The 22,643-nt window shown below is 43.7% G+C and overlaps 1 protein-coding gene across 1 annotated transcript in view; it reads right to left on the minus strand.

Annotated features, from left to right (window-relative positions):
• The window catches only part of syt9b (synaptotagmin IXb), a 119,529-nt gene that overhangs the window by 12,811 nt on the left and 84,075 nt on the right, over positions 1-22,643 (minus strand). Inside the window, exons 4-6 of the mRNA XM_078547884.1 lie at positions 11,113-11,233; positions 10,234-10,405; positions 6,186-6,315 (exon numbers count right to left, since the gene is read on the minus strand). Of these exons, the coding sequence (XP_078404010.1) occupies positions 6,186-6,315; positions 10,234-10,405; positions 11,113-11,233 (423 nt within the window). The remainder of the gene's footprint in view (positions 1-6,185; positions 6,316-10,233; positions 10,406-11,112; positions 11,234-22,643) is intronic.

Raw genomic sequence — 22,643 nt, forward strand, 5'->3', positions numbered from 1 at the left:
CATTCAATACTGAGATCATCGATCTTTGGGCACTAAGGGAATCAAGGGATATGGGAATCAGGGAGGAAAGTGGAGTTGAGGTAAAAGTTCAGCCATGATCCTATTGAATGGTGGAGCTGGCTTGAGGGACCGTATGATCTACTCCTGCTCCTATTTCTTGTGTTCTTTCATGACTAATATTTCCTGAGAGGCCTGAGGCCAGATTGCCTAATTAGTGCAGATTCTGTTGACATTGAGCAAATTTTACGAAGCCAAAGATCTAGGAGGCACCTAATTGAACACATCACACATTCGAACATTCACAGCTACCAATATATTCATGCCATCTGGATTGGAACTGACCCCATAATTCAATGAGCTTTGTTAACTCATTGGGGAACCAATCATCTCCACTGAAAATCATTTTGCTTGCAATTGATATCATTATTGAAGTAATTGAAAATATGTGTATATTTTATGATTTTCATCAGTGGATAGTATTCAAACTCTACACAATTCAAGTTTCCACTGGTAGGAGCATGAACAGCCATAGGACACAGAGTAATGTAATTGGCAAGGGAACCAGAGGCAAGATGAGGAATTTTTTTTTTTTACTGTGAGTTGTAATGATCTGGAATGCACTGCCTGGAAGAGTGGTATGGAAGCTTTCGAAAAAGAATTGGATAAATACTTGAAAAGTAAAAATTTGCAGGACTATGGAGAATACAGGGTACTGGGACTAATTGGATAACTCTTTAGCAAGCATGATAGACTGAATGTGCTGTAAGAGGCTATGGCTGAGATTTTCCAGTCCCGCCCATGGCAGGAATTGTCGCGAGCAGGATGGAAAATTTGATGGACCCGCCAAAGATTCATTGATTTCGGGCAGGAACTTCTAGTCCTGCCCACGAAAATCCTGGCCTATGATTCTAAGCTGTTTGCTATATAGCACATCACAATTTGTGGAGAGCATTATTTAGCATCCATTGAAATGATCAGAGGAGATACCTCTAGTCCTTCACTCAGTTTATCAGGATTGACAAGTTCAGTGGAGATGAAACTTAACTGGAATCTGGATAACAAATTATTTAGTTCAGTACTTAAACTTCTGGACAAAGTATACTGGCTTCGTTCAGGCATTTGTTAAACTCAGATAGTCAAAAAGTAGACACGCAGATGGTCAAACACACAGGAACACAACAGGGGCCTTTTAATGCATTATCACTGTTCAACTCATATGCTTGTCTGCCATTTTAAAGCAGTTGTTAACTTGTTTATTGATTAACGCTTCCATTAAAATAGGAAAAATCATAGAAATTATAGCACAGAAGGAGGCCATGCTGTCCATCATCTCTGTGCTGCTGCTAGCCCCACGGATCGAGTTATCTACTCCAATCTTACTTACCAGTCCTATCTCAGTAATCTCTTATATTCCTTTTCTAATACTATACAATTCCCTTTTAATTTAATTAATGGCATGGAATTGCTGTTGTGGGGCAACTCACAGAGTATCCAGGTAGTTTGACTTTTTCAGCTCAAAATTCTTTTGCCCTGTAACTTGCTGGGAGTGTGAGCTGATAACAGGGCAGCGAGGGCAATGCGGAATTTGTGACCTCAGTGCATGACAGGGCCAACAGTCTATCCTCTTAACAAATGAGATTTAAAGAGTGAGAAAGGAAGAGATCGAGGAATGACAGAGAAGGAAATGAGTGAGTTAGAGTCAGAACAGGTCCAGAAGGAGAAATAAAGAGAAGGATAAAAAAGATTGCATTAAGTGAGAGAAAAAAAAGGCAGAAAGGAAAAAGTAAGAAAATCGTTTTAAATTTAAAAAATCTCTAACAATTTACTACCTGTGGGGGAAGCTCCACAGTTTACATTGTTCTGCTACTTGGCTGGAGAATACAAACCTCCTCATTTAAAGGGTCTTTACACTTTGACGTACCAGCCTTAACTTTCTGTGGTGAGTTTAATGGACAAGGACAAATGCATCAACTTGTAGGGAGGTTGAAGGCGGGCTGCTATTTCTGGAAGGCTAATGGCAGAGTGATATAAATCGTCCAGTAACTTGGTGATTCACAATGCATGGCCTATTCCTTCCTCGTTAAAAATTGCTGGGCGATTCACACATTAATGACAGCAAATGTCTTTAAATATTGTTACTTTCCCAGCTAATTCAGGTCTGCTGTCTTTTCCTTAATGGACAGTAAAGCATTCCATGTTCTGTGTGAAAAAAACAAGTGTTCTAACATCCCTCTATTATACGACTGATACCAGTAAATCATAGACTCTGCCCCCTTGCATTTTTAAAAATTTGTTGTTAGAATGTGGGTATCACCAGCATTTATTGCCCATCGCTAATTGCCCATGAGAAGGTGGTAGTGAGCTACCTTCTTGAACTGCTGCAGTCCACGGGTACAGCCACAGTGTTGTTAGGGAGGGAGTTCCAGGATTTTGACCCAGGGACAATGAAGGAATGGTGATATAATTCCAAGTCAGGACTTGTATGTGTGACTTGGAGGGAAACTCGCAGGTGGCGTTCCCATGTGTCTGCTGCCCTTTTTCTTCTAGTTGGTAAAGGTCGCAGATTTGGAAGGAGCTGCTGAAGGACTCTTTTACATGGTACTAATTGTTACTAATCCACCAACCAGTGGGACCAATAATTCACCAGCTGCTCTCTCAAAGTCTTCATAATTTTGAAATCTTCCAGTAAAATGAAAACAAAGAAAGCCTTGTGTTTATATAGCACTTTTAATGACTACCAGGCATCTTAAAGCATTTTACAGTCAGTTAATTATTTTTAAAGTGTAGTTACTATTGTAATGTAGGAAACATGGCATCCAATTTGCACACAACAACTCCCACAAACAGTAGTGAGATAATGACCAGATCTGTTTTAATGATGTTGAATGAAGGACAAATATTGGTCAGGACACCTGGGATAACCCCACTGATATTATTCAAAATAGTTCCATGGTATTTTTTACACCCACCTCAGAGGGTACATCAGTTGAATGGCTCATTTGAAATGGCACCTCCGACAGTGCAGCATCCCCTCAATGCTGCATTGGAGTGTCAGAGTTGATTTTTGTGCTCAAGTCCTGGAGTGGGACTTGAATTCAGAATGTTGTAACTCAGAGGGGAGAGTAACTGAACCACTGAATGAAGCTGCAATATCCAACCCTCTCTTCACAAGTTCTCAATTTTGCTGTCATCCTAATGGCTCATTACTGTCCCCTAACCATAGCCCAATTATCCATCTTAGAATCAGGTACTGAGAGCCATGCACATTACCCCAACTGTCACCTAGTCAAAGTCTGATACAAATTCAACATCACTTCCTTGTTTCATATTCAATACAATGTGTTAAAAACCCAGAATCCTATTGCCCTTCTATTGGCCTCTTATATACCAAAGATTTATATTACACAATCCACGGATCTCCCTGGAAAGTCAGACAAACACATTCTGTGTTTGCTTCTGTTGTCCACAATAATTTAGTTTGTCATGAGAGTATAATCATTTTCATAGTATTTTTCTGGTTTATTGTAAAGTAGAATTATGGGGGTTGTGTTGTTCTCTCTGTGTGTGTGTGTGTGTGGTTTAATTACATTTGGCAGCCAAGCAGACTGTAAGTTGAAGTTATCAAAAGAAGGTGTAGAAGTGTCTTTAATATGCTAATGAGTAAACATGTTTGGGGTCTTAGCATGTAAGGTGTAAAGGGAATTTGCATTTTTAGATAGATGAAGGGGGATTTGAATTTCAAAGAGGTTAATGAGAATAGTAGCAACATGAAAAGATTTATACTATGAGAAAGGGGGATAAAAGTTCAAAGACACATGGAAACAATGGAATTTACATATTAAAAAGGGTGAGACATATATAAAGAAGAATGAGGCTGTGTGTCAGGGAAAGGCATTGTACAATCTAACAGAAGCCTCCAGTATTTGTGTAGACCTGCTGTCTACAGAAACCAAAACTGGAGAGAGCCATTTTGAATTCCACTGTCCAGGGTATTGTGTTAATTTACTGGATCTGTTTAAAATCTAAAATCTATTTTTGGACCATTGCCTTAAAGGGGGTGTAACTGGGGGCCTGGTTAATTAAGGAGTTTAGGAGTGATTATAGTAGTGATTTGTAGACCTATGTATGTGCTTGAAATCTTTTCTTTTGTTCATAAATATTTTAATTTTAGTTTTAAAAAAATCTCTAAAGTCTTGGTGGACTTATTACTTCTGAATTCAGGGCACGCATCCTGAAATAAATACAAATTGCAAAATTGTTGTGATAGCACAATCAAGTTTCCCTCATGGATTTGATCCACCTGGCACACACCATCTGCTGCGTCATAACAAGTTGGCCTTTATAAGAAAAGCTGCACAAGAGCACAGCTAACAACAGCAAATATTAGCAAGTCAATCCTTTACACAGAATTTTACAACACATAAAGAGGCCATTTGGCCTAACTGGTCCATTCAGATGTTCATGCTCCACAAGAACCGCCTTCCATCCCTTTTCACCCCACCCCATCACCATAACCCTCTGTCCATTTTTCCCCTCATGTCCATATCCAGCTTCCTCTTAAATGTATCCATGCTATTCAGTGCAACTGTTCCCAAGTTCCACATTCACCCCACTCTCTAGGTGGAGAACTTTCTCCTGCATTGTCTATCGGATTTAGCAGTGACTCTATTGTACTTATTGCCCTTGCTCTGGCATCTTCACAAGTGAAAACATACTCTCCACATCCCTGTCAAACCCTTTCATAATACTCTATCAGGTCACCCTCTAGTCTTCTAGAGAAAAAAGCCCCGACCTGATCACTCTTTCCTGATGGGTTTAATCTCTCAGTTCTAGCATCTATTTATAAATCTCTTTTGCACCTTCATCAGTGCCTCCATATTATTTTTGTAACATGGAGACCGGAACTGTGCACCAGAACTCTAGTTATTTGCATATCTTTATAATAAATTAGGTTCTGTAACAAGCTGAATGTTGGAATTGTCAATCACTGAACTTGCTCATGGCCCTGAAGGAGCGAAGGGAATTTAGAAAAAATAAAAACCACTTCGGAAAAGCTATGTTGCAGTGAAAAAGTAGAAAATATATAAGTTATTTGAGAAGTATTGCCATCTGAAACAGAAAACAAAAGGGTATCCATCTCAATAACTTGCTAATTTCCACACAGTAAAGTCACTATCAATGTTATTACACCTTTTATTTCAATAATACATGGAATTTGATCTTCTAGAATAAAATTAATTTAGCTCAAATTGCTTCAGTTATTGCTTCATTAGATGTTGTATGGCAAATTCTCTATTTTACAGACCAGTTAGGGTGGTTTAATATGGTTGTGAATAATGCATTACTTTTGTTTAAAGAGATCACTCATCAGTACACAAAAGTTAGAAAACAAAATAGAGTGCCAAACATGGAGCATGAAATGGGTGTGAAGGCTCAAATCAATGCAGGAATGGAGCACAGCAAGGCTTCATCAGACTAGGGGAGGTCCCATTCCTCTTTATTCTGGTTTCAGTTAAGTCCTGACTCCATATTCAAGGCAAGGTTTATAAGTGCAGCGCCAGCAGAAAGTGAATAAGTTACAACTCCAGAGGCACAGGAGGAAAGGTCAGTTCCATAATACATGGCAGACGTTCTAAGAATCATCCATAATTAATTGCATTGAATTGAAATTCACAGAAGAATAGCTCCTGGCTTCTTATCTCTAAATTCAAATAGGAAGTTTGAAGTGAGTAAACGAGCAAAGCGGCTCTGAAATATTCGTCTCCCTCTTTGGAGAGGCCGCAGAGGAGACTTACTAGGATGGTACCAGGAATGAGGGACTTCAGCTATGTGGAGAGTCTGGAGATGTTGGGATTGTTCTCAAGAGCAGAGAAAGTTAAGAAGAGATTTAATAGAGGCGAATTTAGGCAGTCACCTGAAAAATAACCTGCCCCAATTTTGGGTCAGCTGTTTATCAGGTGTGTTTGGGGTGCAGAGTGGGGTTCCTCTGAGATTTGGTCTTGTTGTGCCCATTTTATATTCAAAACAAGTGCAACAAGGTCCAATTTCCACCCTAAACTATCTCACTCCTAAGGTTGCATAGCACAATCCAGTGTGTTCCACATACGCAGGCAGCTGCCTTGAACGATTCTGTCACATCATTATAAACTCTTTGTGGGTTAGTGAATACATCATTAGTTGCTTACCTCTGCCAGCTGATGCCAATGTGCTATAGGTTTGCGTGGGTAGCTGAGCATCTCATTCCAATGATCACGCCCCAGCCTCTCTGCATCATTCCCCACACGACACACACCGATGACCTCGTTGTGACCTACACTGTGAAAAATTTGCCATAATAATTTTCCTTAAAAAGTTAAAACAATAAACACATCTCGAATGAACAACTCAGAAAGACTAGGAGACATAAAGTTTAAGAACTGGAAATGTCACTAAGCTTATATGAAGCTTTTTCTCATTTACATCAACAGGAAATTTGCGTGAGCTCTTTCTTCCCATTTTGTTTGGAGATGTGAGGATGAGCTAGTTTTGTTGCTCATCAATGGGAGGCCTAAGGTCATTGAGAATCCAATTACCAGGCTTGAGTCAAGTGTAGGCCAGACCTGATCAAGAGTGTACGATCCCTTCCCTAAAACATTTTTTGTTTAAAAATTGCAATCTAGCAGTTTTCATGATCATCTTCTGATACCAGGTGACAAATTGTCTTTGAGTACAATTTCACAAGGACCGACAGTGGGTTTTGAACTCATGACCTCAGGCCTCCTTGCCCACTACCATGAAATGACTAGGCTATCCTACCTACTGGTTTTTGAGTTGAGGCTGCAACTGATTCCAGAGTGAAGCATCAAGTTTCACCCTTGTTTTGGCCCATTATCACTCCAGACCCTGACTCTAGCACTTAGGCTCTGGGTAGATATCACCAATTTGTGCTCCAGGAGAAGGGCTACATTTTGGGAAAGTGGACATGGAGATCGTTGGATTCTACAAAACAGGACATTTTTGAATTTTTGAATTCCAACAATGTGCTCCCACTTTGTGAAACTTTACAACTGGGAAGGCAAATTCTTAACTTTGGCATCAGTGTGAAGAAAGGTAATTTTGCATCAGCTCCAGGGTTGTCATGTAAATGTGCTCTAAGAGCCTGATTTTAACTCTTTCAAAACCAATCTGCATGCACAGAACTAAAACCTGGCCTTAGAAGAGGTGCATGATAGAACAATTGTTAGGTTAAGAATGTTGGACGAATTTGGAGACTTGAGCCCCAGACCGGCTCCCATCCACACTGGGGCTTTCTCCAGGAGGTGGGCATTTTCCCAGATGAGGTCAAATTATTGGAGGTGAGAGGGTGTGAAGGTGGAGGGGATGTTGGGGGTAGGGTGATTGTTTGGGAGCAGGGCACCCAAACAGGGCAAGCGTATGCCTCCTGGTGGCTCAATCGAGGAACAGCATTCAACATCATTAGCCATATTTGTCAGTTGAGCCTTTTTCATCCACTGAATGGAGTTACACCTTAGTTGGATTTACAAAGGGAGGAAAAGGAAAAGGTGGCTTCAAAATGAACAACTGGTATCATTACAAAATAGTCTATCTTTTCCGTAGTCTGTTAATTTTCATTTCTCCATAGTATTTGTAGAATTAAACTCAATCCTCTTGAAAGTAACAGTTTGAGGGCGGTACTTTTAATTAATCCTGGGTATATTATCATTGGCATGCATCCCAGCCTGGGCCTTAAATAAGCCAACGAAGAGGAACTTGAAATGAGGAATGAATAGACTGTTGTCTGGTACCTTTTATGTTGTTCAGGATAGGGGCTGTTTAATTTTCAGGATGGCAATGCCAGTCCCAGATACCTGTGAGGGCTTGGCTAGACCGGGACAGAGATAGAAGACACCTGCATGTCTCAGTGGGAAATGTTGATTGCTGCAGACACAGGCAAATAGGTGAGATTTCACCAGCCTCAGACTTTTGCAGAAAATACAGAAGATCTGAAAACACCCAATTCACATGACTAGGGTTGGTCTGGGTTCAATATTGTTGGGAAAGTTAGAAAGGTTTTTACATATTTTCAAAGGTTTTTAACATGTTGAAATCCTCCACGAGGGACACATTTAAGCTCGTTTCAGGATAATTTCGGCTCTCAGGCTAGAAACCAACTTTCTGTGAATCTGTTTCTCAGGAAACCTCACTAGAATCATAAATATACATCCAGGGGCCATAGTTACTCTGTGGGATATTTTAGATACAACTTCAGCCTCAAAAGCTAGAAAATGTTTCCAGGCTTATATCAGAAGGTTGAAAGTAGTAAGCAGGGCTTATAGTTTGGACTCGTATCATTCTTCAGTCACATTTCATGCAAAGGTAAAAATAACGAGGCCCACCAACAGATTTGCCACCCATTGGTGGTACAATATGTGCCAAATTCCTATAAAGTGCTTGATCTCTGACATATGTTGCAAGACCTGGATAGCATTCAGGCTTGGGCTGATAAGTAGCAAGTAACATTATGCCACACAAGTGCCAGGCAATGACCATCTCCAACAAGAGAGAATCAAATCACTTCCCCTCGACATTCAATGGCATTACCATCCATGAATCCCCCACAATCAACATCCTGGGGGTTACCATTGACCAGAAACTGAATTAGACCAGTCATATAAATGCTGTGGCTACAAGAGCAGGTCAGAGGCCGGGAATTTTGCTGCAAGTGACTCTCCTCCTGACTCCCTAAAGCCTGTTCACCATTGACAAGGCACAAGTCAGGAGTGATGGAATACTCTCCAATTGCCTGGATGAGTACAGATCCAACAACACTCAAGAAGCTCAACACCATCCAGGACAAAGCTGCCCGCTTGATTGGCACCCAATCCACCACCTTAAATATTCACTCCCTCCACTACTGACACACACTGGCAGTTGAGTGTACCATCTACAAGATGCACTGCTGCAACTCATCAAGTCTCCTTCAACAGTATCTTCTAAACTCGTGGCCTCTACCAGAAGAACAAGGGCAGAGATGCATGTGAACACCACCACCTGCAAGTTCCCCTTCAAGCCACACACCATCCTTGTCAAATTGTTAAGGTTCAATGACAATTACATTGTTAAACAGGTGATGGATATTTGTGCACCTATAAATGGGAATAGCTGGGACACTGATGTGTTGGAGTAGTGAAGCCAATAAACTCTCTCCAACAAGGAAAGCTGTTTGTCTTAGGTTTAACTTCATCAACTGATGTGGATCCAGCTAACAATCCTGAATTGGAACTATATCGCTATTCCTTCACCGTCGCTGGGTCAAAATCCTGCAACTCCCTTCCTAACAGCACTGTGGATGTACCTACACCACAAGGACTGCAGCGTTCAAGAATGAGGCTCACCATCACCTTCTCAAGGTTAATTATGAGCAATAAGTGCTGGCCCAGCCATAGATCCCATGGAAGAATAAATAAAACAAAAATAAAGCTTTTAGTGTAAGGCACTGAAGAGGGAAATCATAACAACATAGGAAATGAGTGCACGAGGAAGTCATACAACCCCTTGAACCTGTTCCTCCATTCAATAAGATCATGGTCGATCTTGGGCCACAGCACAATGCCTTGATTCCCCAAAGAGTGTAAATATCTATTGCTCTCATTCTTGAATATATCCAATGACTGAGCACCCACAACTCTCTGGGTAGAGAACTCCAAAGAGTCGGGTGAAGAAGTCCAGCCTCATCTCAGTCCTAAATGGCTGACCTTTATCCAGGTTTCCAGTTGGATAGGAAGGTTGGGAATGGATCAGTCAGCGAAGCTGTGTCCAGAATGGACAGGGCTAGCTTCCTTTTTTTAATTGCCTGATCCTTCAGTGATCACCAAAGTGGATTTGCTCCTTTGTCATTTGCATAATTTGACAAAGGGAAAACACAAATTCTTGTGTCTTTCTTTGTCGAATTGTATCCGTAATTATTTGCAATTAATGGACGTTAAAAAATGTTGGAAATACACATCAGATCTATTGACACTAATAATGAGAAAAGGGCAAAGACTCTTCTTCATCAGAACCAAGAACTGAAAAACAAAAAATTTATTTTGTGTACAGTTTCAGTTTTCAGTCCTGACAAAGGATTTAAACCCAAGACCTCAACTTGTTTTCTCCTTTCAGATGCTGACTGACCTTATGTATTTTCTGTTTGGCAGTTTTTCTGTTGTTGTAAAAATCAGTTATTGATACTATATTTTTAAACAGGTATCTCACCGATCGTAATCCATGACAGCTATTAACAAGCTCACTTGGTCAATATTTTCAGGGGGAACATCAAAGACTATGGCTTCATTGTACGCAGGATTTAATGTATTTCTCTTTGTTGATGTTTTCCTCTTCTTCAACCTCCTTCCATCGCACATCAGAGAGATCTTCACATATGGATCTGTTGGAGCAATAAGATAGTGAACAAGGCCACCTGCTCCCACCTCTGCAACACCAACCATCTCTGCCTCAGCTCATCTGCTGCTGAAACCCTCATTCATGCCTTTGGTACCTCTACACTTGACTACTCCAATGCACTCCTGACTAGCCTCCCATCTTTCACCTGCCATAAATTTAAACTCATCCAAAACTCTGCTGCCAGTATCTAAACTTGCACTAAGTTCCACTCACCCATCACCCTTAGGCATGCTGCCTGACATTGGCTCACAGTCCAGCTACACCTTGATTTTACAGTTCTCAGCATTGCTTTCAAGCCCCTCCATGGCTTTGCCCCTCCCTATCTCTGTAATCTCCTCCGCTCTACAACCATCTGAAATCTCGCACCCCTCAAATTCTGGCCTTCAGAGCATCCCTAATTTTAGTCGCTTCACCATTGGTGGCCAAGCCTTCAGCTGCCTGGACCCTAAGGTCCAGAGTTCTCCCCATCAACCTCGCCACATTTCTGTTAGCCTTTAAGACACTCCTTAAAATCTATCCCTTTTCCATCTTAATATCTGCTTGCATGGCTTGCTGTCAACTGTTGCCTGATAACTCTCCTGTGAAGTGCACTGGGTCATTTTACTATGTTAAAGATGCTATATAAAGACAAGTTGCTGTTTTAATGGGCTGTTTTCAATATTCAGTGTTCTCAAATGGTGGTATTCTTACCTGAAGCTCCGGTTATATCCATGGCCTTAAGATTGCGAGCCTTGATGACAGTGATAGTGAGCCGGCCAGCAGTGGGGAGATAACACAGTGAAAACATCAGGTCTCCAAGGTCCACATTTTCCTAAAAATATTAAAAACAAAATTGAACAGCGCTGGATTGCATTTAATGGATATTTAGAAATGCACACCCAACTCCTTGTCTCATATTATTTTCTATGAAGTGTCCAATTCCTGCATCACTCAGGAGTCATCATACAGCCAAACATCTCTATCAAATCTCAGAAATCACATCTTCCTGTATTTACATGCATTTTCATTGATCTTTGTCCAATCATTGGCAAAAGGGTATGTAAATGAGCCACTTGAATTGCATCAATCAAATTACAGTGGAAGCAATAAGCTACAATATGGCAGGTAGAAAATCGAGGCAGTCTTTCCACCTCATCAATTATCTGTCTGGGACATCTTATGAAAACAATCTCACCTCATTTATGATATTTAGAAGTGATGCTGCAGCAACTGATGTTATTTCTCTCAAATTGATCATATTTCAGCATACCCTGAATTTTATTTTTTTCCTCGGGAGGGTCACAAAATCTCTTGGTCCCTCATAGATTATTTACTTTGTCCTTTTTTTTTTGCATTCTATTGACAGCTTTTCAGCTGCTGCCAAAAAGTTGTAGGAGGCTACAAAAGCTCAATTGTAATTGGTCTAATAATATCCTCATGGTTCTCAATGAACACTATGAAAATTAGAATGATAGCTTGTTGCAAAAGACAAATGTTTCCTGTCATTTATGGACAATAAAATCAGGTGGCATGTGAAATTGGTGTCAATTCATTATTGTCCATTTTGCATTACTACCCAAGATGAAGTTCGGTCTTGCCTCTTGGAGAAGACACTAAACTGAGTCCCTGTCTGTCCTCTTGGTGGACATGAAAGATCTGAAAGCACTATTTCCAAGAGTAACAGGGGTCCTGATGTCCTGGCCAATATTTATCCCTCAATCAACATCACAAAAAATGATCATCTGGTCATTTTTTGCACTGTAGTTTGTGGGACCTTGCTGCGTGCAAATTGGCTGCCGCGTTTTCTTGCATTACAATAAAAAGCATTTCAAGACAATAACAACTGGAATTTATATAGCACCTTTAATGTAAGAAAAAGTCCCATTACACAAGCATTATATAATAGAATTTGACACTAAGTTGTACAAGTAGATATTAAGGTAAGTGACCAGAAGCTTGGTCAAGGAGATAGGTTTTAAGAAGCATTTGAAAGGAGGAGAGAGAGGTTTAGGGGAAGAGTGGTTTATGGAGGGAACTCCAGAGCTTAGCTGAAGGCACAGCCACCAATGGTGGAGTGATGAAAAGTGAGGGTGCTCAAGATGCCAGAATTCAATGAGTGCAGAGATCTTAGTGGGTTGTGGCACAGGAGGAGACTAGAGAGATAAGGCATGAGGTGTGGAGAGATTTGAAAACAAGGGTGAGAATTTTATGATCAAAGCATTTCTTCACCAATGTAGATAGTTGACACAATGGGAAACGGGTGAGCAGGACTTGGTGTGAATTAGAACATGGGTAACAAACTTCACAAATTTGAGGAGTGTAGAAAGAGGGAGGCCAGCAGGAGTGCATTGGAATAGTCAAGTGTAGAGGTAAAAAAGAGTAAATCATTGGCTAAAAAATGCTTTCAGGATTGTGAAGGGTGCAATATAAATGCAAGTTCTTTCTTTAACATCCTGTAAAAACAAGTAATTGTCCAAAAGGGATGGTTGATCGTATATTCAATTAATTTCTGCACTCTCCTTGTAGATTATCCTGAGGCAGTAAACCCATCTAGGAAGGTTATTTGTTTATTTTTGAATGTGGGTATCACTGGCAAGGTCAGCATTTACTGCCCATCTGTAATTGCCCTTGAGAAAGTGGTGGTGTTGAGCTGCTTGAACCTTCTTGCACTCCTGCAATAGGTACACCCACAGTGCTGTTAGGTAGGCAGCTCCAGAATTTTGACTGATGAGGGAACAATGATTCATTTCCAAGTTGGGATGGAGTACGTCACAGGTTTGAGAGCCCCAATTTGTTCAAGATTTGCTCATTCCTAGGCCAATCTGTGAAAGCACATGAACTTAATGCTGTTACTGACTAATCTTTGAGGAAACAAGCTGTGAAAGATTCTCATACCTACATCATTACAATACTTTTGCTCTAGCAAACCTACTTGGCTCACTTATACTCTGAGGATGGAATCTTACCTAAACTGATCTAATTATGCGGAATATCTGGTTTCATACCTTTTCATTACCAAGTTTGATGGAATACCGATTCAAAGCGAGTAAAATAAATCTAGTTTACTGAGACAAAAGTGATAATGATATCCAAACCTACAAGCAGGCCACATGATATGGAAGCAGAGACGTCACATAATTAGATTGGTGCAGAACAGGGAAAGAATACAAGGCCCATGAGCATGTTCTCTGCACAAACTATAAATGATCTGCCTGTTACAAATATAACCTCACCTATTTAATCTCCTAATGGTGAGGTATAAATCCTTCCTGATCCACAAAGGTAATCAAACAAATGGCGGAGTATTCGTCCCTCTACACACCACTGCTGCTCAGCCGAGACTTACTGTGACCTACAACGTTCTTCCACTGCTCCAAGTAATAGAGAACCATAACCATCTGGGGGGTTGTTGACCATCTCAGCCTGTTCCTGTTGCCATGTTGTGGGACTAAGTCGCATAGTTTTTTTCAAAGAGCATGTTGGGCTGAATGGCTGTCTTCTGTGCTGTAAGATTGTATAATCCTAAGGTCTCTGATCTTCCTCCCAAGCATTCCCTGCTCAACACAGTTAATTGATTCAATCACCTTCACTTGTGAAAATCCCAGACCCACAGCATGGGACGGCATCAATATTGAAAGGAAAGCAGAAAATGCTGGAAAAACTCAGCGGAGAGAGAAACAGAGTTAACCTTCTGAGTTTGCATGACTCTTCTCCTGACTTTTCTCCAATAGTGGTATTGTTGCTAGACTAGTGATCCAGAGACCCAGGGTAATGCTCTGGGGACCCAGGTTTGAATCACACTGTGGTAGATGGTGAAATCTGAATACAATAAAAATCTGGAATTAAAAATCTAATGATTACTGTAAAACCATTGTTGATTGTTGCAAAAACCCATCTGGTTCACTAATGCCCCTTACCTAGTCTGGCCTACATGTGACTCCAGACCCACAGCAATGTGGTTGACTCTGAAATGGCCTGGCAAGCCACTCAGTTGTCACAACCACCTTCTTAAGGGATGGGCAATAAATTCTGGCCCAGCCAGCGAAGCCCACATGCTGTGGAATGAATAAAAAATAATAAAATAAAATAGAGAATAAGGATAAAATAGAGTTCAGGGACCTTGTGACAGATGGAGAGGAAGAGACAGAGGAAGGGAAAGAAAGTCTGAAAGAAGTTGAGAGGCGAGGTGAAACATCACCTGACCAATGCCATGCTTCTTCCAGGCCTTTGAAGGAAGTTCCAAAAGAGTCTGCCCAGTCTTGGAAACAATATTCAAATCTTAGATGGACCTGGAACTTTATAGTGTATCAGCAGTTGTTGAAGGGGAAAAGAAGTGTTTGACATGTAATAACGCTTGGCATAGTTTTCATGCTGTGAATATTAGAGCAGATGGTGCACAGAATGCATTCATTAAATAGCCAAATGTTAGCGACCATGTTTGAGAGCGGAGTTGGAGACTCAAAAGAGCGCTAGAAGGGACGAGACTGAGAGCAGAGTCGGGAGTTAAAAAATCTTGAGAAGGGGTGAGACAAAGAGTGGAGTTGAAGAGTTAAAAGATCTTGAGAAGGGCAAGAATGAGAGCAGAGTCGAGAGTTAGAAGAGCACAAAAAGGGGAGATAACTGAATATTTTAAAGATTGAAACAAATTTGTGCAAGATTAATAGTTCCCTCAGTGGATGAGTGTCCACAGGGTTAGTTAAAATTCTACACTGGCATTATTTAAGGGATTTTAACCTTCCTTGTCCCCTGGGAAATGTGCTTGCAGAAAGACGTAAAATGGTCAAAGCGGACTCTTTATACACACCTGTCTTTAGGAATGGGAACGTCACCTGCTTCAGGAGAGGAGGCCTAATTTATATATTGCAGTCTCACATCCTGATGTCATCTCACCAGTATTAACTACTCACCCCCAACGGTGACATCATTCCCATCAGCTTATTGAAGGAATTGGAACATGCAGATGAGATTCTGGAGGTAACTTCCTCCTGGTTCCCAGGTCTCAGGCTCCCCGGGGGTCCAGACGGTTTATCATCCACTTCAGACCCTCCACCATCCCGCCGCCCCCTCCCCCCTCCACCGATTCTAATCCAATGACAAGTGTTCCACCATAGTTTACTCATCTGGTAGCTTCAGCAGAGAGAAACAGAAATGTCAGGGGCTGGATGTGTAACTTTGATAAAAGGAACTCACTGGGGATTGGGTTAAATAGGGCAGCATTGAATGCAGACTGGTCTTTGATAGTGCAGGCAACTTCTTTCTATTTCTGGAACGGGAAAAGTAAAAAGGCAGACATACGTGTATATATAGCTGTGAACAACCTCAGGATGTCCCAAAGCACTGTACAGCCAATGAAGTACTTGTGAAGTGTAATCACTATTGTGATGTAGGAAATGTGACAGCTAATTCCTTGAACATAGTTAACCATTCATTGATCAAATAGCCATTGCAATAATCTCCAAAGCCTTCATTAGCGCAGTTTTGCATTTTAATAACAGAGGAATCACATTAAACAACAATTTTATGATATGGTTTGGCTGTAACATTCTTCTTGCATAGACCCCAAAGACCTACACAAACTGTCACTGAACAATGAATTACACAACTCAAAGGTTTGACTTGTATTAGACTCGTTGGAACCTCCCTTGAAGACAGTGAAAAGTGCTCAGCCACACAGGGCAGGGGTGATTCAGCCAACTGCTCCACAAGTGGAAGGGGAAGGATGACCCTAAGTGTGGTTGTGGCTATGAGTCCCAGACCATGGAACACATCCCATCAACCTGCTTACTAAGATCTTGTGGGGGGCATCTCATTTCTCTACAAGGCATCTCAGGAGGCCATTAAATGGATAGTCAAACTAAAAATCCCATTATAAACCTTTGCCCTCATATGAAAGTAGTACTAGAAACTCATGTGAAGAAAGAACAAAAGACTTGCATTTAAAAAGCATGACCACAGGATGACCCAAAGCAGTTTAAAGCCAATGAAGTATTTCGAACTGTCATCCCTGTTGTAAAATAGGAAATGCAGTAACTAATTTACACAGAGCAAGCTCCCACAAATAGCGGTGATAATGACTAATAATTCCTTTTTTAATGATGTTGGTTGAAGGATAAATATTAGCCCAGACAACAAGGAGAATTCTTCTGCTCTTTTTCAAAATAGTGCCATGGGATCTTTTATATCCACCTGAGAGGATATACAGGTTCTCGGTTTGGCATTTCATCCAAAAGGTAGCCCCTCTGACAGTGCAATAGTCCCTCACTGGGAGCATCAGCCTGGATTATATGCTCAACTCTTTGGAGTGGGACTGATGGAGGAACTCCACACTACGGGTGGCATGTTGGCGGCGGGCGTGATAGGTGGCGTGAGTGGACAATATGACGTGATTGGTTTCATGACGGCAGGAAAGCAGGTCATGATTGTCCGCTCAGCCTGCTAATGGCGGGTCGCGTTTCCCGCCATTGGCCATCATTGTAATATATCAGCACGTCAATATCAGGCCATCCCGCCAGGCTCTTGCAGCCCCACTGGATCATCCGTTCACGTTAACAGGAAAGCACGCCGATGTGTTTCACAACTGCACAGAGGCAACGTACACTTGGAGGCCTGCACTTTGGGTGATCTGGAGGTGATGCACAGCAATGTCCTACAGAGCTCGCCAGGGTTGCCTGTTGCCATGCAGGCTTCAGGGGCACTGGGGGGGTCGGGATTAAGTGCCGCCCTACCTCGGAGGCAACTTTTGAGGGTGAGGGGGAGTGGGGGCAAGTGCCGCCCTGCCTCTGAGGTGACTTGTGAGGGGGGTCAAGTGCAACCTTGCCATTGAATGTAGCGCACAAGCAATCGGGGTGGGGGGATAGGGTGGGCAAGGGAAGTGACCATGCATTTGGGAAACCTGTAAAAAGTGACCATTCCTCTGCAACTGAGACAGTTCAGGGGCAGCCACATTGATATGATTGTGGTCAGGCTCCTAGCTTATCTGCCCACTCAAGCAATACAAAGGCATCAAAGTATCACCAAGTTCTCCAGAGCAGTCTCTCCCATGGTTCAAGCTAACAGGGCAGCCATGCAGTGCACTAATCTCTGGCCATCCAAGTGGTGGCCAGCACTCTCCAGGAAGCATTAAGGGGCCTTCACAGTTAACCAGGACAGGTTTTTAGTACACCCATGCCAACCACGTGTCTCTCTCTTTCATCCTGCAGGAGGAGTACCTGGTGAGCTAGCTGTATGCCTGATGGCCTACAGAATGTGAAGATAACAGAGGAGCGAGTGACTGTGGCTTCTGGCTGCGCAGAGGCTGGAACAGCAACCTCAGGAAGAAGAGGCGACTGGGGCTCCCACACACGCTGCCCAAGAGCCACAGCGAGCCGTTTCAGGCAGGGACCTAGTGACATCCAGGACTATAGATGCCGCCTTTCATTTCTGCAGATGACTGAGACCAGTGTCACCGAGGACTGTGCATGTCTAGGGAACTAGTTGCTCACATCTGCCATTTAATGCAGAATTTGATGCCAAGGGGACATGGCGGGCATCCACTGCCAGTGGCTGTGAAAGTGACCGCGGAGCTCAATTTCTACACCAGTGGCTCATTTCAGGGCTCCACAGGTGACCTCTGTGGGGACTCTCAAGCCTCTGCCCACAAATGCATCCATGAAGTCAAGGATGCCATCTTCATGAGGGCACACAACTTTGTGCATTTGCCCGGGACCGACAGCCAGGATGCAAGAGTGATTGGATTCACCCAGATCTCTGGTTCCCCACAGGTGCAGGGTGTGATCGACTGCACTCATGTGGCTCTCAGGTCTCCATCACAATACACGGTGAACTACATCAAGCACAAGGGCTTCCATTCGCTGAATGTGCAGCTGGTGTACGACCACAAGAAATGCATCCTGCAGGTGTGTGCACGGTTTCCAGGGAGTGTGCACGATGCCTACATTCTCAGTTGGTCACAGATCCCTGGAGTCTTCCAGGGTCCACAGAGGCTGCAGCGTTGGCACCTTGGGGACAAGGACTACCCACAGAGGCCGTGGCTGATGACACCCATGCAGTGGCCTCAGACTGCAGCAGAGCGGTGGTATAATGAGGCTCATGCTGCAGCTCGCAACTTGGTGGAGCAGACCATCGGGATGCTGAAGATGTGGTTCCGGTGCCTGGATCGGTCTGGAGGAGCCCTGCAAACAGTCCACAGCGGGTGTCACGCATTGTTGTTGTCTGCTATGCCCTTTACAACCTGGCACTGCAACAGGGAAACAAGCTGGCTGAGGTGGAGATGGAGTTGCTGCACGTCTCCTCCGATGAGGAGCATGTCGACAGGGATGAGGCTGAGGAGGCGACAATGATGGAGATGAGGCCCTTGCACTGTCTAGATGAGGCAGGCACACTCGGGAGGCCCTCATAGCTGCTAGATTTGTGGAGGGTGATGTGAACATCGCATTTGTGAACGTTTGACTCCAATCTGGTTTATGGCAGTGCGAATACCCTCTGTGAGAATGCTTCTATCACAGAGATGGAGTGGAGGCCCTAATAGTCGCTTGATTGCAGAAGGATGATGATGACAGGCATTGAGGACATGCCATATATCTTTACACAGCCTCTGAGGATGTGTGACTCCTGTCTGGCCGAGGGCAGCCCTCTTGCACTCTGTGATCGTATCATAGAGACACAGCCATGAAACTTCAGAAGCATCTGATGCTTTGTCTGCCTTCAGTACCTGAGCCCTTCAGGAGCTGGAGCACAGCATCACTGGTCACAGATGCTAAAGAGATGGGGGCCAGCCCCTCCATAAAGGTTCTGAGAGCACACAGAGAGAATGACTGAACTCTGTGGCACTACATTCTGGCAGCAATGACAAGCACCACCGAGGTGCTGGCATCAGTAATGTTTCCAGGGAGTGTGAGGCTGGACCATCACTTTGGCCTGAAGGCTACACAAAGCACAGGGAAGAGGCCCTGGACTGGGACACGTGCCTTTACCTTATGCAGAAAGGTTTCACATCTGAGTGACAAGAACATTGCTCATCAGAACAAGGAGCCATAGGCAGTGAGACATTCTTGGGAATTTATTGACAATAGTGAACACTATGTACAAATGATTAACACCCGTGCCCAGGCTGTGCAACTAATTCTCCTTAGCTTTCCTAACCGTGCCGCTACGTCTTGGTGCTCACCAGACACCCACAGTGGAGGTGGAGGCAGCCTGCTGTCTGTGACTCTCTGTCTGTGATGACTTTGGCGAATGTCCTTTGGAGAGCCGAAACTTGGAGGGACCTGGCCTGTTTTCGGGGTCCTGCTGTGCGGCAGTGTCACCCTCCTCAGCCTGTGAAGCTGGAGCCGCTGAAGTCACAGGAAGAGGGGAGTCGGATTGTCCGGACACTCACGGAGTTACCTGGGTGGATGGGCCCGGCGTGTGAACCTGCTGATCCTCCTCCCTATAGGTGCCCAGGGGGCCCAAGCTGACTCCTTGAGGAGCAGGTGTAGTTGGAGTGAGATCGAACTGCCCGGCACCCCTCTCACATACAAACTGTTGGAGGCCAACTATGGCATCAGCGATGGAGTTGAGTCCGCGCAGCAGTGCAGGAGCAAAGACCTGAACAAGGTCTCCATGGCGGCCGCCATCCTGCCAGTGTTGACCTCAGTGCATTGCAATGCCGGCAACACCTGAAGACGGACGGACTCCTCCATCATGCCTTGCAACCTGAGGAGTGCAGCGGACATCCCTTCCTGTTGTTCCCTAGCTTGCCTTTGCAGCTCCAGCAACTGTGACATGACCGAGCCCAGAGGCTCACCATCTGACTCGGGCTCAGCAACGTTCTGGCCTCCAGCAGTCCTCCAAGTGCCAGACACCTGGGAAGTCCATGCCGCCACCTGCAGTGGATCAGACAGTGCGGTCCAGATCCTCGCCGGCCAGCTGGATAGCTCTGTTTTTAAAGTCCGTGAGGACCTTGGTTTCAGGTGTCCTGCCACCGGTCTGCGACCTCTCCCTCTTGTTGTGTGCCAGCTTGTCCTGCACAGGTAGAGATGGAGGATGTGTAAGCAGGATGCCTGCCAGGCCTGATGACTAGTATGCCTGACCTGTGTGTGTGTTGAGTGGTCCCATGGATGGGATGAGGACAATGACGGTGTGTGTGTGAGAGAGTGAATGTGATGTCCCTTGAACCGGCAGTGAGTGAGGGCCCTGTGGATGTGTGATGAGTTTGTGAGTGTGTGAGTTGAGTGATGAGATGAGTGACTTACCCTGGCGGAGTGGAGGAGATCATTCATCCCCATGTGGCACTGCGTGGCTGTCTTCTTTTGCAGGGCGTTGGCACTGACCACAGCTGTCACCGCCTCTCAAGCCGAGTTAGTGCTGTTGCTGCCCATCCTGGGGCCAGAGCTGGGGTAGAGGACATACCGGCGAGCCTCCACGGCATCCAAAGTTGCTCGAGGGATGCGTCACTGAGCCTGGAGGCTGCAGTCTTCTTCAGTTTCAGGGCCATGTCTTCCATGCAGCTTTGGTGAGCTGGAAGCACTGAGATGTGTACTTGCGGCTGGACTATAAACATGGCGCCTGGCGTGATTCACCGACGAGGTGATGGCAGGCGGTTGGATGAGAGCCTGCTTGCCATGGAAACGGCGTGTTTCCCGGGAGTGCATAAATAATGAGGCGGGTTCAGGACGATATGGTGTGAAAACCCACCATCGCGGCCGGCAGGGTAAAACGTTGTTTTACCAGCCCGCTACCGCACTTAGTGCAAATCTGGCACAATTCCACCCCTACATTTGAATGACTGCTCTGTGAGTGTGTTATGAAGAGAGACTGAAGTAAAAAAAGACTATTTTCCTTCGCAATATGAAAGGGATATACAACTTAGATCAAGAGGATGTTGGTTGCTCAGAAATGAGTCAGGACTGTGACAGGAGAGGATGTGTTTTCTAAATGAGGCAGTCAGTAACAGGACACCAGTTGGTTAGCACACACGGAGTGATTCAATAATGCTGCCAACAGCCTCGCCAGTACCGGAGTAAGAGGCCTGAAATCTGTGTGGGCAATGTGAAGAGCTGGTCTCCAACTGAGTTACCAGCCCAAACACAGAACACAAAAAATTTTTAAATTAAGAAGAAAAATTAGAGGATCGGAAGAAACCATTAAAACAAAGTCAAGTGAGGAAAGAAAGGCACTCACATCCTCAGGACACCCCTAAAACCCTTTACAACCAACAAAGTACATTTGTAATGAAATCAGCTTTGTAATATTGGAAACGTGTACAGAAAGCTCCCATAAATAGTATTGTGATAATAATCAGGTCACCTTTTTTCAGTTGTGCGGGTGGAGGGATAAATTTTGGCTACGACTCTGGGGAGAGCTCCTGTTCTTCAAAATGACTATCTTATACGTTCAGAGGAGAGAGCAGATGAGGCATCAGTTTAACACCTCCTCTGAATGATAGCACACTCACCCAGTACAGCATTCCCATAATCGTGCACTAAGTGTCAAACTAGAATTTGTGCTCAAGTTTCTTGATCCCACGACCTTCTGACTCAGAGGTGAGAGCATCGCCCACTGAGCCACAGCTGACACAGTAATCTCTGTGTCAATAAGGAATATGGAAAACTGAAATTCTTTCACATTCATCTGCTCTTCGAGCTAAAAGCAGCAAGTGCCCAAAATACATAGTGAATCTGTCAGAATTTGAAAGAGTGAAAAATGGTTAATGTTTCAGCAGAGCTTGAGTCATGATTGGCTTATTCTACATGCTCTTTCCAGATTGAACGGTCCGTGTGATTCTAGAATTTTTCCATCTCACATTTCCAACATTTTCGGCTTTTTCTGATCTTATATTAATCAGCTGTTGACAAGATTTTTTTTTAAAGTTAAGAATCCCACCAATGGCACAGAGCCTTATTCAGAGCCCCCCCGCCCCCCCCCCCGGAGAACTGTGTTTAGCTCTGTGCACTGCACCACAGTTAGGACATACTGGCCTTGGAGGGAGTGCAACGCAGATTCACCAGAATGATGCCGGCGTTTAACATATTAAACTATGAGGACAGGTTGCAGGCATTTGGCTTTTATTCCTTTGAGTTTAGAAGATTGAGGGGTGATTTGATTCAAGTGTTGAAAACATTAAACAGATTTGATATGGTAGATATGAAGAAAGTATGTCCTCTGGTGAAGTGCAGAAGTCCAGAAGATGGAGGCACAATCATAAAATTAGAGCTATAGGCCATTCAGGAGTGATGGGAGAAAGCACTTCTTCACATATACGG

Source organism: Cetorhinus maximus, chromosome 9 (genome assembly GCF_964194155.1).
Source record: "Cetorhinus maximus chromosome 9, sCetMax3.hap1.1, whole genome shotgun sequence".
Classification (NCBI taxonomy): domain Eukaryota; kingdom Metazoa; phylum Chordata; class Chondrichthyes; order Lamniformes; family Cetorhinidae; genus Cetorhinus; species Cetorhinus maximus.